Source organism: Rhinopithecus bieti, unplaced genomic scaffold (assembly GCF_001698545.2).
Source record: "Rhinopithecus bieti isolate Rb0 unplaced genomic scaffold, ASM169854v2 scaffold_31842, whole genome shotgun sequence".
Classification (NCBI taxonomy): domain Eukaryota; kingdom Metazoa; phylum Chordata; class Mammalia; order Primates; family Cercopithecidae; genus Rhinopithecus; species Rhinopithecus bieti.
The window spans coordinates 53,766-72,141 of NW_016813497.1; the positions used below are offsets into that span (position 1 = coordinate 53,766).

At 51.0% G+C, this 18,376-nt stretch overlaps 1 protein-coding gene across 9 annotated transcripts in view; it reads right to left on the reverse strand.

Moving 5' to 3' along the window:
• The window catches only part of KSR1 (kinase suppressor of ras 1), a 177,509-nt gene that overhangs the window by 39,377 nt on the left and 119,756 nt on the right, over positions 1-18,376 (reverse strand). For all 9 annotated transcript variants that reach the window (XM_017848540.1, XM_017848537.1, XM_017848541.1 and 6 more), the window contains 2 exons: positions 7,726-7,873; positions 2,268-2,727 (listed from right to left, as the gene is read on the reverse strand). In XM_017848540.1, coding sequence (XP_017704029.1) covers positions 2,268-2,727; positions 7,726-7,873 — 608 coding nt within the window. The remainder of the gene's footprint in view (positions 1-2,267; positions 2,728-7,725; positions 7,874-18,376) is intronic.

Consider the following 18,376-nt stretch of genomic DNA (forward strand, 5'->3'; position numbering starts at 1 on the left):
GCATGGTAATTAGAGTTCAGCCCATTTCACAGCCAAGAAAACTGAGCCTCAGGCGGCTGGCTGAGTAGGTCACATGGCTCATAGTGGGACAGCCTGGCCCAGAGCCAGGCAAGAAAAGGGGTAAATCAGCTGGAGAGACCAGGCCTGGTGGCTCATGCCTGTAATCCCAGTACTTTGAGAGGCCGACGCAAGTGGATCACCTAGGTCAGGAATTCAAGACCAGCCTGGCCAATGTGATGAAACCTTGTGTCTATTAAAAATACAAAAATTAGCCAGGTGTGGTGACGCATGCCTGTAATCCCAGCTACTCAGGAGGCTGAGGCATGAGAATCGCTTGAACCCGGGAGGCGGAGGTTGCAGTGAGCCGAGATTGCACCACTGCACTCCAACCTGGGCAGCAGAGCGAGACTCCTTCTCAAAAAAAGAAAAAAGAACTATCAGTTGGAGAGGGTGTGGCTGGACAGGAGGGCAGAGATAACAGCCATGCAGAGCAGAGGTAGCCCCTGAAAGGAGAGTCAGGCAGGGACACACCCTGAGCCTCCCCAGGGGGCTGCCACTGCCTGCAAGAACACATGGAGCTGGAGGAAGCAGAGCACTCAGCGGTCACCAGAACAGCGAGGTGACCTGAGCATCACGTCAGTGCTGGTTCTGGTAACTCTGCAGGGACTGGACTCAGAATCCCAGGGTCTGAGGCTCAGTCACTGGCTGGAGTTTGAGGCTAGTTGTATCATCTGCCTGAGGCTGTGTCCCTGCCACCTTCCAGCATGGGAATGAGACCAGAGCTCTCCTAATGCTCTTCTTGGGAGAAGACAGAAACAGAGGGACTGGGTTGAGCCCACAGTGAGGCGTCCTCTGACCCATGTTCGTGTGGCCATCATCACTGCATTCTACAGCCCCTTCTGGGTGGGACCCAGGCCCCAGCAGGACAGCCCAAGAGGGAACAGCAGGGTCAGTGACACCTGGATCTCTCCTCCTTGGGTGGCACACTCAAACCCATCGGAGCTGTCCAGGCTCCATCCCATAAAGGACCCGAACAGCATGTACTGGGAGAGGGGATCAGGCCCATTCCAAAGACTACTCCAAGGCCCAAGATACACCAGAGCCCAAGGAACCCCCTAGAAAAGGGATGCCCTTATCGCATCTTGACCTTTTGGCTAAGATCAAGTGTAGAAAAGTGGTGCCCAGGCTGAGGAGAGAAACCAGGTGCCCCAATCCTCAGGGGTACAAGAAGGTAAGAGGCACCCAAGGAGAACACTCCCTTTCTTTCTGTGCTGCCCACAAGGGTATATTGACAAGGGCAATCCTTGTAATAAAAAAGACAATAATCTAATGCCCATCACGAAGGGGACAAGATAAACTACACAATGAAATAATATGAACAAGTCAAACAAATGGGGTTTAAATAATTATAGACATATACAAAACTGCTAGCCTGGTTGGCTCCTGAAAGGGGAACCACGTGACTGAATAAAAATGGTGGGGTAGAGCTTTCACCGCGTACCCTGAGGAGCCACAGAGCTGCTGCACTTTGGAGTGTGTGACTGTCTCACTTGTTCAAAATACATAGATAGAAAAAAATTTTAAGTCAAAAACTAAACAAAAGAGTAAAATATTCCAAGATTTACTGACATAATGTTCTCAGAGATACCAAAGGAAGTTGAAAAAACAAGTCATGGGACAGCGTAGATAGTATGCTATCTGATAGTCACTAGTGGTTTCCACCAAATATTCCAGTTCTCTCCTCCTGGGCGTGTGGGCAAAGAGCACAGTTTCATTCTCCTGTTCAGGTTGGGCCAGGAATGGTGAGTGGAACTTCCAAGAAGGAGTACTCAATTGCCAGGGTATGACATCTGGAACTCACTTTTCCCTCTGCCACCGTGACCAGCAATGCTCAGACAGTCTGGGCCCAGAAGGAGGCTGACCCAGGATGGACAAGATGGACAAGGCGGCATAAGCAAGAAACAAATCTTTGTTCCTTTAAGACCTGGCAATTTGGGGATATCTGTTATTTCCGTGTAACCCGGCCTACCCTGACCCATACGTGGCATCACGTCATGTGCACGCACGTGTACATACAGAACCAAATCTAGAAGGATTCAGGCCACACTGCTGAAGCAGTCTGAGGAAAGGACTGAAAGATGGGGGTACCTTTTACTTTTGACTTTACATGCTTCTATAGGGGTTGATTTTATTGGTCCTTCCATGTATCTTTATAATTAGAAAACCACAGAGGGCACTTTTGGTAGCCGCCCAGAAGGAGCACTCACCTCATCGAGGAGACCTCGTCAATGCGGTTCCCCAGCTGAGACTCGTGGGACTTACTCCGGGTGAGCGTGGGGAAGCTGGGCAGCAGCTGGAAGACCTTGCGGCTGGGTGGGGGCGGCGTCCGTGGTGGCTTCAGCTTGGTGTGCCGTCGCAGCTGGGGTGTGGTGGGCGGGGTGATGAAGCTGTGCAGGGCACGCGGGGTCAGCCGGCCGCTGGCATGCAGGGGAATACAGGTATCCGAGAGGCCCTCACTGAAGCTGGGGGTGGGGGAGTCTGAGGCAGGCAGAGCTGACACGGAGATGGAGCGTGGGCCCTGGGCGCTGTTGCCTGCTCTGCCCAGCTGGGAGCTCCCCAGGGGCCAGGGCAGGCTGGCTGGTGAGAGGGTGTCTGTGGAAGGCCCCGAGCCACTTTCCCGCCGTGCATCCAACGAACTCCAACTGGAGTCCTCCTTATGTTCCCCTCCTGTGGACCAAGACGTGAAGTCACAGATGGTCGGGGCTGGAAGGCATTCACAAGGAGATGGCTAGGAGCCAGAGATGTTCAACACCTGGTGTGAGGCTGCACTGTTTCTTAAGGGAAGGCTTCAACTACCAATCTTTACCTGGTTTATAAAGGCTTCTCACTCATGCGCACACATTATCTAGCCAACCACGAGGCCCTCGGTGCAGATACTACCATAGGATGGGCATCCCTAATCTGAAAATCCAAAATCCAAAATGCTCCAAAACTTGGGAATTTCTGAGCATCGACATGACACTCACAGGAAATGCTCATGGGAGCACCCCGGATTTGGGGATGGGGAATGCTGAACAGGTAGGCATAGTGCAAATGCTCCAGAATCTAAAAAAAACCCAGAATCTAAAACACTTCTTGTCCTAAGCATTTCGAATAGGGGATACTCAACCTGTATTTCTGTTTCATAGAGGAGGAAGCACAGCTCAGAGAGGAACTGGCTCGTGCAGGGCTCTTAAGGGCAGGTCTTGGGGAAGCAATCCGGGAAATCCACCCCAAAAGTGGGTGACCCCAGAAACTGAAGGGGTGACCAATCTTTAAGAGTTAGGAAAGGGAAGCTGGGTATGTGAAGGAAAGAAAAACTCCACTTTAAGAAAGTTCAAACATTGGGACAAGGGGTTGTTCTGAGCATCCAACAGCAAAGTGCCCCAGGGCTTGTGAAAAAAGATCCAGGAAGAAAGGGACCAATAGCCACTTTCTTCTTCGCCAGCCTTTGAGTGACTGTGGGCTGTCCCTACCATGACCCTCTCTGTCTGAGGCCCCTGAGGCTTGTGTGGCTCTGTGGGGCTTGAGCTCCAGCTATTCAAGCACATGCTGGATGCTGGGTGGAAAGGCCTAAAAAGACCCATCCTTGTGCTTGAAGAGTCGAATGGGCGTGACAGGCACATAACACAGTATGTATCCTCTGTGCCAGGACAGAGACACACAGGGGACCCTGCAGAGGAGCAGACTCTAAATCAGCTGTGGGGGTGGAGAGAGGGAGTGTACCAGGGAAGGTTTCCCAGAGGAGGTGGCACCTGGGCTGAGTCAACTATGGAAGAAGGTAGAGAAGGAGCACCAGGCACAGGGAACAGCATATGGGAAGGTAAGGGCATATGGCACCTTCTGGTCACTACAAAGGGTTCTGTGTGCTGTCAGAGGTAAGGACAAGCCAGGGAGAGGCAAGGGATGAAGTTGGAGGGGTCAGCCCAGTGGGGCCAGATCAGGAAGGGCCTTGAATGTCTTGTCAAGAACTTTAAATCTCATAGTGAATTGTAATCCCAATGTTGGAGGTGGGGGCTGGTGGGAGGTGACTGGATCATGGGCATGGTTTCTCATGACTGTTTTAGCACCATCCACTTGGCTTGGTGCTGTTCTCGTGAGAGTGAGTTTAAAAATGTGTAGCACCTCCCTGCCCCCTCTCGCTCTTGCTCTTGCTCCTGCTCTTGCTCCTACCCTGTGGGACGCCTCACTCCCCCTTGCCTTCCGCCATGCCTGGAAGCTTCCCGATGCCACTCCAGAACCAGAAGCCGCTATGCTTCCTGGAGAGCCTGCAGAACCATGAGCCAAGTAAAGCTCTTTTTAAAATAAATTATCCAGTCCTGCAGATCACCAGGTCAGGAGTTCGAGACCAGTCTGGCCAACATGGCAAAACCCCATCTCTACTAAAAATACAAAAATTAACCAGGTGTGATGGTGCATACTGGCAGTCCCAGCTACTTGGGAGGCTGAGGCACAAGAATCAATTGAACCTAGGAGGCAGAGATTACAGTGAGCCGAGATCGTGCCACTACACTCCAGGCCGTCTCATAAATAAATACATAAATAAATAACCAACCCAGTCTCAGGTATTTCTTTACAGCCTGCGAGAAGGGACTGATGCACCTGTGTTGCACAAGCCCGCCCTGCCTCCCTCCTCCTTCCTCCCTCCAGCAATGCCTGTTCTTCTCCCCAGTGTACAGTGGAGGTCACTGAGACTCAGGGAGGTCACAGACACTGCCCAAGGCCAGACATTTAAGAAAGTGGTGGGATGGGAATTGAAAAGTTCGGTCTCAGTACCATGCTCCCCGCCGCACCCCCCATGATGCTACTGATTCTGAATAACCTACAGCGGAACAGCTGTGGGAGGTAACAAGTTCCCCGTCATCAGAGGTGGTCAAGCCACTTATCAAGAATGGGGGGAAGAATTAGCCTTCCCAATTCACAAGTTTCTTTGCACATCCCATCCCCTCTTCAAACACCCCTCCTCCCACCTGACTGCAGTGACTTTCTATTCAGGAACCGACCGGGCAGGAGCTGCTCAGTCCCTGTGCTCCCATACCACTTGCTCCTTATGAGCTGTAGCCATGACTAACACTGTAGCTCACAGACTGGCCTATTGGAGGCACCAGCCAGGTTTCTTGTTGAGCAGATGAAAGAATGAATTTCATGAATCTATGAGCAAGCCCGCCACCAAAGGAAACAAGCCCCAAATTTGCAAGTTGCCTATTTAATCACCACTGCTCTTGGGCCCACTTGAGGATGGCCAATGGGTCCTGATGTGTGCACTGACACCAGCTGATTGGCAGTGGGTGCTTGAGAATGACACTAGAGTCACCACAGAAGCATCTGTGGGTTAGTGATATCTGCCTCGGGTGAAGGACTAGGAGGATCAGCAGGAATGTTCACCTCCTATTCACCAGCACAGACAACCATCCTTCACTCACTATTTTTTTTTCTTTTTTTTCGGGGGGGTGAGATAGGGTCTGGCTCTGTTACCAAGGCTGGAGTGCAGTAGTGTGATCTTGGCTCACTGCAACCCTATCTCCCGGGCTCAAGCCATGCTCCTACCTCAGCTTCCTGAGTAGCTGGGATTACAGGCACACACAACCACTCTTTGCTAATTTTTGTATTTTTTGTAGAGACGGGGTTTTGCCATGTTGCCCAGGGTGGTCTTGAACTACTGAGCTCAAGCAATCAGCCTGCCTCAGCCTCCCAAATGCTGAGATTACAGGCCTGGGCCACCATGCCCAGCTGCTCACTCACCTTTCTTTAGACCAGAGATTGCAAAGGAAATGACTTCAACACTTTCTATCACCTCATAGGCCTCACACTGAAAAGAACATCTAACACATGCCAGGCTCTGGTCTAAGGACTTACGTTAACTCATTTCCTCTTCACAACAACCCTGAAAGAGGTGTTGTTATCACTGCCATTTTACAGATGAGGAAACTGAAGCACAGTGAGGTAAAGTAACTCAGCAAGGTCCCAAGGGTTCTAAGTGGCCGAGCAGAGTGCTGGGCCCAGACAGGGCCCAGGCGGTCTGATTCCATAGCCCATCCGTACTGTGACTAGACTGCTCTCACCAAGCCCCAAGGGGGTGCAATGAAGATGCTGTGATGCATGAGATGATGGGATCACTGGTATCCAGCGGATCCCAGCAGGTGCCTGTGAAGTGCAGCCAGAACTGGGCAGATGAAAGGCCTGTGTCCTGGACTGTGAAGGGGCCAGAACTCTGCTGGGGATGCAGAGGAACCACAAGCTGAGACTAAATGAGAGAGAAGAAACCTAGAAAATGCTTCTTCTTCAGGGGCCTCCTCTAGGGCCTGCTGGAAAAAGCACCCTCTGAACAAGAAACCTGAGTTCAAAGCCCAGCTCTGCTCCATGCCAGGTGTGAGGCCCCAGATGACTCACCCAACACCTCCAGTGGTCAGAGAGGTCTCAGCTACAAAATGAGCTCACCACCACCTCTTACAACGGTGTGGCCACAGTATGTGTGTCACACACCTGGCACACAGTAGGTGCATAAATTATTGGTCTCCCTCTCTCCGCATCTAGGACAAGCGGACAGCAGCCTTCATGACACAAATGGGTCACTACCACTTAAAAGCTGACTATTTCAAAATTCTTTAAAATCCAGACATAAGGAGGAAGGGAAGAAGGGCTGACAAATTACCCCAAAGATCTCAGCTTGGGTGGCAAGCATGGGGACGAACCAATCGCCATGATAGCCCAAGGTTCAAATCCTGGCTCAGTCACCGACTGCTGTATGCCCTTACCCAAGCCCCTTCCCTCTCTGGGCTCAGTCTCCTCCTATAATATGTGGGAACAAGAACACCAGCCACATCTCTGTTGTGTTTATTTTCAGCATCTGCCGGGAGACCTAGCAGGTCAAGATTTTCTGAATTGAGTGCAACTGTCTACACTGTGCCGTGTTCAAAGGACTTGATACAATGAGGGCAGAGAAGAAATTAAGCCCGATCCTCTCTGGGAAGAAAAAAACCAGGCAGAATACAAACTTCAGTGCCTTCCTTAAGCCTCAGGCAGACGGAGATAAGACAGGGGCCTCAGATAATTAAAAAGCAGGCCTGATTTCATTCATGAGGCATATTTTAATGCCTTATCTATGTGATAGTGGGAGCATTAAGTCAGGCATTTGAAGCCGTTTCCAAGGCAAGATTTAGAAAGCCTGTGAATAATTCCCAAGGACCTCGTGGCAAGGCCAGGATTACACACTTTGCCTGGGACAGCCACATACAAACTCCCAGCTAAAGAGCCATAGAGTTTCCCTAATCACCCTTGGCTCAGGCCCACATCAGCGTGTGCCTTCTGAGCACAGAACCCAGCCAGCAATGGGGACAGGAGAAGGCGGGGAGAGCGCCGGGGGCTGGAATGTGGGAAGCTGGCAGAGGGTACACAGAGCCTTCCACAGAGAGGAAACCATGCCAGGCCAGCCCAGCAGACAGGCCTGGGATTTCTAAGCATGGCTGAAGCCCCCTCAGATTCGGCCAGGCCAGCCCCAGCAGGACCCAGAGCCCTGAGGACCCTGGGAGAGCTTCTCAGGAGGCTGTGAACATCCAACCCTGGCCTTTCCAGGCTGCCCCAGAAACCCTGGGCCACGCTTGCCCCGCTCCATCACCCACCATGGTGAAGGCCACAGCCCCCAGGGCACCTGGCCAAGCAAGGGAGAGGGTGGCAGGCCCCACGTACCCAGGCCTGTCACCTTCCGCAGGCAGGTGAGGGCATACTGCAGACGACCACATTCATCCCCGCTGGCCCCGCAGCGCCGCAGCGTCTCCTTCACCTTGGCCTCGTTCATCTCCAGCAGGGCATCCAGCGTGAGGTCGTGGGGGATCTCCTGAGGGGACAGAGGGACAGGCAGAGAGGCGGTGAGCAGTCGGCCGGGCTGGGAGCCCCTCAGCCTTAGGCTGGCCTCCTGCTGAGTGGCAGGGGCCAGCTGCTGGCTGGGCCGGCCTCTGACCAGAGCCACCACGTGCTTGGGGACACAGGCAGAGCTCCCTGGCCCCCACCCTCCAGGCTCCCAGAGACAGCAGCTGAAGCAAACTCAGTGGGGGGTGAGGGGAAGAAGTAAAGACCAGAAAGGTTTGGACGAGGGCATGTTGCCCAGCTTGTTTCTTCTTACTCCTCTGCACAGAAAAAAACAAAACAAAACAGCGAATCATAACAACTTTTTAGGATGACGAGTACTTCAGACAAAGATGGCCCTTCACAATTTTGTTGTATCTGAATCAGACAAGAGGGATTTCAAATCAAACTGGCTTAAGAAAGGAAGGATTTAAAAAAAAAACCCTCGCCAAACACTGTGGAGGCACTAACTGCCCCACCTGATTTCCATCAAAACTTTTCACTGGGCCCACTGGACAGCTGGAGAAAGAGGCTCAGAGAGATTATGTCACCTGCACGAGCTCACTAGGCCACACGGTGAAGAAAGTGGTGGGCAGAATTTTAAGGTGGTCCTGTGACCTTCGTTCCCTGGTGTTGCTCCTGATCATTTTACATTACAGCAGTCTCTCTCTTATCTGCAGTTTCAGTTACCAGCAGCCAACCATGGCCTAAAACTATTGAATGGAAAATGCCAGAAACATTCCAGAAATAAACAATTTATAGTTTTAAACTATGCACCATTCTGAGTAACGTGATGAAATCTTGCGCCATCCAGCTCCGTCCCACCGGAGGCGTGAATTGTCCCTTTGTCAGCATCTCCACACTGTCTCCACTCCCGGCCTGTTTGTCACTTAGGAGCTGTCTTGGTTATCAGATCAACTGCCACGACCTCTCCCCACGCAGGCACTTTATCATCTCACATCATCACAACATGAGGGGTGAGAACAGTACAGAAAGTAAGGGATTTTGAGAGAGAGAAGAGAGACCACATTCCTGTAACTTTCTCTTTTTTTTTTTTTTTTTTTTTGAGACAGAGTCTCGCCCTCTGTCGCCCAGGGCCTGGAGTGCAGTGCTGGACATCGGCCTCACTCAAGCTCCACCTCCCGGGGTTTAAACCATTCTCGCCCTCAGCTCCCGAGTACTGGGGACCCTACAGGTGCGCGCCACCTTGCCCGGCTAGTTTTTTTTGTATTTATTAGTAGAGACGGGGTTCCACCGGGTTAGCCAGGATGGTCTCGATCTCCTGACCTCGTGATCCGCCCGTCTCGGCCTCCCAAAGTGCTGGGATTACAGGCTTGAGCCACCGCGCCCGGCCTGTAACTTTCATTATAGTATATTGTTACAATTGCTCTATTTTGTTATTGTTGATTATTAATCTCTTACTGTGCCCAACTTACTAACTTTATCAGAGGTATGTATGTATAGCAAAAAACATAGTGTATATACCCACACACACTCACTCATACACACACACACACACACAAACACACAGTACTATCCATGGTTTCAGGCATCCACTGAGGGTCCTGGAACATATCCCCTGCAGATAAGGGGGGATTACTATATACAGCAAAAGGGAAATTATCCAAGTAGGCTTCATCCAATCACAAGAGCCCTTTAAAAGCAAAGGGTTCTCTTGAGCTGGTAACAGAGAAGTCAGAGACCTGAAGTGTGAAAAGAACTCAGCAGACTTTGAAGGAGGAGGGGAATGGGGTTGGCCTCTGGGAAAAAGAGTAACCCCTGGCTCACAGCCATTGAGGGAATGAGGACCTCAGACCTCCAGCCACAAGGAAATGGATTCTGCCAATAAACTGAATGAATGTGAAGTGGATTCTTCCCCAGAACTTCCAGGTAAGAGGAAGGCCTGGCCTACACCGTGACCTCAGCCTTGTGAGATCCCAAGTAGGGATGTAAGCAGAGCCTGCCTGGATTCCTCCACCTAGAGAACCATGAGCTGATAAGCGGGTGGTGTGTTAAGCTGCTAAATTTGTTATGAAGCAATGGAAAATACAAAGAGTGAATGTTTGAATCAAGGCCGAGCGGACTTCAAAACTTGTGCCCTTTCCTCTCATCAAGGAGGGAGGAAACCTCTCCAGCTCTGACTACTTTGAGCCACATGACACTGTCAGAGGCATTCGAACCAGAGCCATTCCATCTTGAATAGGGACTGGGTAAAATGAGGGCGAGACCTGCTGCGCTGCATCCCCAGGAAGTCAGGCATTCTTAATCACAGGGTGAGACAGGAGGTCACAAGAGACAGGTCACAGAGACCCCATGATAAAACAGGATGAGCTAAAGAAGCTGGCCAAAACCCACCAAAACCAAGATGGTGACCAAAGTGACCTCTGGTCTTCCTCACTCCTCATTGTATGCTAATTACAATGCATTAACATGCTAAAAGACACTCCCACCAGCACCATGACAGTTTACAAATGCCATGGCAATGCCCAGAAATTACCCTATATGGTCTAAAAAGGGGGAGGAGCCCTCAGTTCCAGGAATCGCCTGCCCCTTTCCCAGAAAATTCACAAATAATCTACCCCGGTTTAGCATACGATCAAGAAATAACCATGAAAATAGCCAACCAGCAGAGGGCTGCTCTGCCTACGGAGTTGCCACTCTTTTGTTTCTCCACCTCTCTAATTTTCTCTAAGTAAAACTTGCCTTCGCTTTACTCCATGGACTCACCCAGGATTCTTTTTTGTGCAAGACTCAAGAACCCTCTTTTGGGATCTGGAATGGGACCCCTATCCAGCAACAATACCAAGCCTGGGACAAATATAAAAAACCAATGGGACACGCCTCTGGTCTCAAGTGGCCTGCAGCCAAGTGGGAGGGGTGACAGACATTTAAACAGGTAACTACAATGCAGTAAGATGAGCACCAGAGCAGAGAGAGTTCAAAGAGCTATGGGACCAGATCAGACTTTTTTTTTTTTTTTGTCTTTAACCCTTTCTGTATTTTCCAGATTTTCTTTAACAGAGAAGGCCAGACATTCCACATCAAATGACTGCTATAAAGCTCACAGTTCTTGAGAATCTAAGCCAATTTACAATGATTTTTAGCAAGTTGTGTCTAACTTTACTTTTAAGGACGAATTTTATTGTCATTCCATTTACATGCTGTAATTCTTTGCCTCAAGCGTCAAAACTAACCCTGATGAAGATACTGGCTGAGTCCTAAGGGTATGAGGCCCAGCCCATAACCCTCTCTCCCATAGCATGGCTGGAGCTAGAGGCCTGGCTTTTTGTTTTCATTTGTTCGCTTTTTACTGTACCCGCTGATGGCAGATGCTTTTATAGCTTGTCAGTATATTCTTCAATCTTCAGGGCTGTAGGCAAGAATCACATCACCATTTAGAAGGATTCACACCAAAATAAAACCAGACATATAACTGTACCAAGAAGCTTATCACTGGTTGGCCAACGCCCTGGTTACCTTCCAGAAGACAAAACTAAAGTGTCACAGGAAACCACTGATGAGAACAGCACCAGCAGGGGAGGCAGATTAGACAAATGGTGCCATGCAGAAGCGTCTATTCAATCAACGTGTCTTGCTTTCTTTCCCTTAGCCTGTCTTCCATTGAAATGAGGTTTGGATATCTTTGCCCTCATTTGACTGTGAAGAGCACCTTGGCAATACCGTCAGGGCAAGCACAAAAGCGACCTTCACCTTATCTGAACAAAGCAATCCTCTACTTCTCTGGAAGGGTGTCCTCCGTTTGTTTCTCCACCACATACTCCAAGGCTGTGATGACTCAGTAGTTTCCCCAGAAGATGACAGAGACATTTAATGGGGGCGGAGAGGGAGCCAGGCTGAGGAAACCCAATCTTCAACCTAACTATAATACAAACAGAGATTCTTTTTCTTTTTATTCCTCTCCTACTCATCCATACCAAGTTTCAAGTTCTTAAACATAATAACTACATTTATTATTACAAACTATTTGCCAGAACAGTATACCCGGGGCTTTGTATATGTTATTTTATCTTTAATCAACTCAGCAAGTAGATGGAGTTAAGTCCATCTTATTGAGGCTCGGAGACTTCACAGCTTACCAAGTGGCTGGGCAGAATTGAAACCCACGTGTGCACGATTCCAAACCTCCTCCAAATATTCCATGCTGTCGCTTGTTAACCTGGCAAAGACTTGGGATACAGCAGCCACCTTTCAGGGGAAATTATTTTTTTCCAAGTAAACTAATTTCTACCTACTTTCAGAAAATAGAAGTGAGGTACAGAAACAGCAGGCTTGGTTACAGCTCCTTTGCCTTATTTGAACAAGGTTCGAACAGTTGGCTACATTTGATTGGCTAAAACTCGGTGACTGGCACAAGTGTAGTCTACAGCGTTTTTATACCTCCACTTGTTATAGTTCATGATATACAGAAAAACCTTTAGGCTGAACTTAAAATATCTAAGGAGGCAGCTCTAGGCTAAACTTGATTTAACACACTTCTCTGCCTTTTTACTGGATAAGAAACCCAACGGCAGCAATGGCAATGCTACACAGAAACCCCCGCTTCCCTCCCTTGGTGTTGGGGAAAGGGGCAGGCAATGGAGGGGCACCAGACCTTCTGGTTTTAAAGAAATATGAATTTTCATTTTTAAAGGGCTAGCTTTTACATGGTGATAACTAATTCAAATCTGTGCAAACAAAACAAATTATGTCCATGAGGAACACGGGGTGGAGGAATATGCGGGGACCCTATGGGAAGAATCTGATGCCTTCCAAGGTTAATCTGATCGGTGAGTTATGTCTAAAACTTTATTTCTATAGGTAAACAGGGAAGGATGCTGGCTCAGTAGCAAGTACTCCAGGGGCTCGGCTTTCTCAGTGAGGGGCCCACCCTGGAAACAAAGTGCCCGGCCTCCCATCTCTACAACTGACTTTGAGACCCAATGTTAACTTAATCAAGAAAGGAAAGCTAGGCCGGGCGTGGTGGCTCAAGCCTGTAATCCCAGCACTTTGGGAGGCCGAGACGGGAGGATCACAAGGTCAGGAGATCGAGACCATCCTGGCTAACCCGGTGAAACCCCGTCTCTACTAAAAAATACAAAGAACTAGCCGGGCGAGGTGGCAGGCGCCTGTAGTCCCAGCTACTCGGGAGGCTGAGGCAGGAGAATGGCGTAAACCCAAAAGGCAGAGCTTGCAGTGAGCCGAGATCTGGCCACTGCACTCCAGTTTGGGCGAAAAAGCGAAACCCCCTCTCTAAAAAAAAAAAAAAAAAAAGAAAGAAAGGAAAGCTACTAGGAAGGTCTCGTGGCTGTGAAAGCCCCTGCGAGGGGCCCTGATATCTCCCAGTATCGTGACTCAACAGTGCCCCAAAGCAGCTCAGCACTCCCGAAACCTCACACATGGATATGACTCGCTCACCCAAAGTGACAGGCATAGCCAAGTCTGATTTAGGAGGATGTTTCAAAGCAGAGTAACTCACAACTTTCCTGGATCATCTGTAAACCAAAAACAAATTAGGGAATCAGTTTTGCCACCTGCTGAAGGTGAACTCGCAGGTGAAGCCACTCTGAAACCTTCTCAGGTCTGAGAGGCCCCAGTGCCCCAGGAGGGCATCCCATCTGCCAGGAGGTGCCCAGAAGATGCCAACTTGTCTCAAAGCCAATGGCAAAAGGCCCCTCTCTCTGCCCATACCCCAAAGTTCTGGAGAGCCTGGCTGGGAGTCCATACTGCTTCCAGGAGAATTACTGCCCACCCCAGCTTCTGTCTAAAAAATAAAATACGGAACTAGAAACCAAGAACGGAAGACACGGATGCCCAGACCATCATAAGAGATGCCCAAACCATCTTGAGAGATGCCCAGTTCCAGCTCCGACAAGTCTCAGGGTTAGCATGGGTGCACACAGGTGGGGAGGCAGGAATGAGGAGCAGAGTGACAGCGTCAGAGATCACTGGCTTCCTGCCTCTACCTGTCTCCCTCAAACCAGGAGATATGTTTTCCAGTAGGGGGGATTAAGTTATTCTTTCTGATAGTAATTGGGAGAGCAGGGCCAGTTGAGCACTGAAGTCACTCCCAGTCTGTGACAATCCAGTCATGTCATTAACAGGAGACTGCTGGTCTCTGTTCTCTCCAGTGGAGGGTTAGGATGGGTTTGGCCAAAGTGCTACCCCCTCCCCCAGCAGCTGGCAGAGGCTGGCATCACAGGCCATGCTGGGTAAGCCGGCAGCTCAGGGCCAGTTAGGTATCAAATGGTATCCAGGGATTTACTAGCAGCCACGGGGCTGCCTGGGGTCTATACTTAGAAACCCGGGCCGGCTGACACTCAGAGACACCACACTCCCTGTGGCCAGTCAGGTGGACCAGGAAAATGCCAGGGGCAGCACCGCTGCTGTCCTGGCCATGTATACAAACACACTGCACTTCACACAAGAACACAGATGAAAGCTGGGTTGAAGGAAGATCAAGAAGCAAACCCAGGTCCTGTTTCTGTTCAGCTTTGCACCCCCAGAACATGTCTCAGGCAGGGCTGCTGGAACCCAGTTCCATCTGTGGAACCTGGATCACTGGCATGTATGGGCAGGTGCATCCCCCAGCCTCCCTGGCCGTGATGAAAGCGATCCTTAACCCCAGACCCTTCCCCAGGAAGTGGTCAGACCAGAGAGGCCAAAGGTGAGCTCCTAGAGCCCTGTGAGTGGTGACATAGGACCCTGCACATCCCTCTGAGGCCAGAGCCCCGAGGGGCTGAAAGGAGAGAGAGAGGAGCAAGTGGAGAAGGTCTCTGCGGCAGCTCAGGCTGGCAGCCACATGCCTCAAATCGGCAAGGGAGCACCTGACAGCTGTTCCTCCGACCTGCACCCACTGCTGGGGTGGATGGAGAGGGAGGAGTGAGACTTGGATAGTAACAGTCAGATATTCTGGGAGGCAGAGGAAGGGCTGAGGCAGGTCAGGCAGCCTCCAGGGGTTTCCACAGAAATCAGAAGAAAGCCTGGGGATGCTGGCTTTGCTTGTGGCCAGTTCCGGGCCCAGCCTCCTCACTACCCCACCCCTGGGAAGCAAGGAGAACAAAGTTCCCTCCCGGGAGAGTCAGTCAGTTCCTTGAAGGCAAATCCCCTCTCAACACCATTCCCTGGAGGCCAGCACAGTGAAGGAAAGAGCCAGACTGGGTCCCCACCACGCCCTGACCTCGGACAAGTCCCCACCCCTCTTTGGGCTTCGGAATTCCCATTTATAAAATGAGTGGCTCTGCCTAGAGCAAATCAGTGGCTCTCAATCCGGGCTGTGCCCTGGAATTTTCCAGGGACTTTAAAAATGAATCGCAGTGCTTGGGCCCCACTTCAGACTGGCCAAATCAGAATTTCTGGAGGTGGGGACCATGAGGGCAGACAGGCGTTGGGGCCCGTCGTCTGGCTAAAGAAGCCCAGGGCAGAACAGGTCTGGGGGACAGCTGTGCTCAGGAGGCCACATTCCTTCCATTGACCTCCAGCCCAGCCCAAGCTCAGAGCTGTCCCAGGAGACGTCCTCTCCTGTGCCCAGGTCCCTGCCTCCCTCTCCACAAAGCAAGTAGGGGCTCACATTGGGCAGCCGGGCTTGAACTGGAACCTTTGGGATTGGCTTTTTCTCATGTATGCATTGGTACGCCTGGGATTGAAAGCTTGTTTAGAAAGAAGGTACAGTGGTGGGTGTGGAGGAATACAGGTCAAAGGGGAGAAGGAGATGACAGGGGTGCAAGAAAGGGCGATAAGCATTTATTACACATCTCTCCTGCGTGCCAGGCACTCTGTCAGATGAACCACAGAGGTCAGCACATGCAATCCTCCTAACAGCCTGAGATGGGAGATAAGGCTGAGAGAGGGCGGGTAACTTGCTCAAGGTCACACAGAACAAGGACATCTCAACCCACCACCAGCCAGCCCTGGTGTCCACCGCCTTGCACTATGAAGTGAGCCCTTTTTCCCAGGGCAGCGTTTATTTGCCACCGCTGGCATCACAGGTCACATCTGACTTTCCAGACCCCACACCGCTCTATCCCTGGGTCCAGCTAGGGTGAGCTCTGGCAGTGGAGTTTAAAGCAGCTGCAGGAGGCTCCTCCAAGGTCTCCACGTTCCCTTTTAATCTCACTTAGCCTCCACTCCAGTCCTTCAGAGGAGGCTGACACTTTTCAACTCTGCCTGGGACCAGATTCTAGCTTTCAGCTGCACCCACTGTCACCACAGCCACCACTTTTTCTCCAGGCCAGCCCACCCTCCTGGAAAGTTTGTCCTGTGGCTGCCTCCTTGCTCTCCCTATCAGTGTGGAAAGGCCCCATTCCTCCTTCTATAAATCCAGAGACTAGGCAAACTTTCTCTGAAAGCCACACAGAGTCTCTTCAGCTTTGTGGGCCACATGGTCTCTGTTGCAACTGCTCCACTCTGCTGCTGTGGCACCACAAGAGCCACAGACAACGCGCACACAAATGGGTGTGGCTGTGCTCCCATAAAATTTAACTATGGATAACTGAAACAAATTTCATGTAACTATCACGGATCACGAAATATTCTGTTGTTTTTAATTCCTCCCGCCAGTTCAAAAATGTAAAAAACATTCTTAGTTCACAAGGCTCTACAAAAAATGGTGCTGAGCTGGATTTGGCCCATGGGCCAGAGTTTGGCAACCCCCAAACACACAGCAACGCTGTTGGGCTCCCCCTCCTGGTGGCCCTGGGCCTGGCTCCTCCTCCTTTCCCACCTCCCCACCTAACCCCCAGCACACAGCAGGACAGGCTTTCGGGCACACCCACATCTTGTCAACTTTCTCTGCATCATCAACACACACTTCTAAAACCAGGCTCCTGTGTGAAAATGGCCAGACGTGTCCTGCATTAGAGAAACACACACAGGTACTCCAGCTTTGGGCACTGGTGTATCCCCCAATTACTCCCAAAATGTAGAGAGGAGATGGGGAGGCCTTTACAGGGCGGCTTTCCCTACACCCAGGATGTTTTGTAACATTTTGCAAAATACATGATTGTAAAATTTTATTTTATTTTTTTAAAAAGAAACAGTATCATCCACAAGATCCACACTAGAACTTGAGTCAAAATGAATACATTAAATTTTTTAAATGTTTAAAGAACATTCAAAAGGAAAAGTGGGGTCAGGATGAGACATGGGAGGGTGAGCCGCAGCCAAAGGGCTGCGTTAACCTTGGGTGACACTCAATTTCTAGGGGACTGGCAAATGAGAAAGTCCCTCCCTGCACAAAACAGGGCTATGTGCAGGGGCTAAAGCTGAGGGCCTGGGGTCAGAGGCCCTTTCTGGGACGGCAGCTGGGTGAGGATGGGGCTACAGAGGAGGGTAGGCACAGGATGTATCCCCCAACAGGGACACTTTTCCTCTATAAAAGGCAGAGCCCTGACAGCAGACCTCAGCTGGGACTGTTGCCGGCAAACTGGGATGCGGTAATCCTATGAGGAGGGTGCCAGTGTGGCTAGAGATGTAACTCCCCACGGGGGACCCCAGTTCTCCTGGGGGTCAAGGCACTGATAGAACTAAACAGGGGTTCCTGGGTGTGACCATGTCCCTGGCATCTTTACTGCTCCCCCTCCCCATTCTCCCCTGCTCAGACACATCATTGAAAAAGAGAATGGTCAGACGACTCCCCTCCTCCTCCACACGCATAGGGCGAGAGCTCGGAATTCAGCCAGTGAGGGCCCTGGCGCCAGACGGCACCCAGACTGTCAACTAGGCCTCGGGCGCCAGCCTTGGAGTCTGGTGGGTCCCCTGTGGGGCCAGGAGCCAAATCACAGATGTCCTCCATCAGAGGGACATGCCCCAGTGTTCAGCACGTGAGGTCTGTCCTTTGGGGTGGTCTGTCCGTTCAGATGGGAGGTGAGCCAGGCCATAGCAAGTGAGCCCAGAGCTGGAGAGAGGAGAACCAGGATCCTCTGCCTAGGAACAAGAGCTGTCGGGTTTCGGAGCTGCCCCATGGGGGTCCAACTAGGAGACAGGCCTCTCAGGAGCTCCTGCTCCCCTCAGGCAGCCCCTGTGGTTTTCCAGAAACCTTGAAAACAACTCCTGTCCCACAGCAGCAACAGGCGTCAAAGCTATGGCAGCTCAACAGAGCCCCTGAACAGACGGCCAAGGAGAAGCTGGGGAAACTAATGCCACAGCTACCAGGTTCTAGGGGTACGAAAGGGGCCAACGGATCTTCAAGGGGTCTGGAAGAAACCCCTTCTCTGCCAAGATCAAAGGCAGGCTCCAAAGGGAACTTAGGGATGATCCAGTCAGCACTCATTTTACAGAGGAGAAAACCTCCCTGGGTCACCCCAAACAATGGTGCCAAGACCAGGATCCAGGTGTCCAGACACACTTGCCAGTAACCAATGCCAGGATATACCATGCCCCTGGGAGGGCGCGCCAGTTTCCAGCAGGCATTCCCAAGTGCAAAGGTTTCATTCCTTCCAGGTTTTCTGCGCTAGTCCAAGAAGGGAGCCAAGGTCAAGATCTCCCTGAGGTCTGCCCT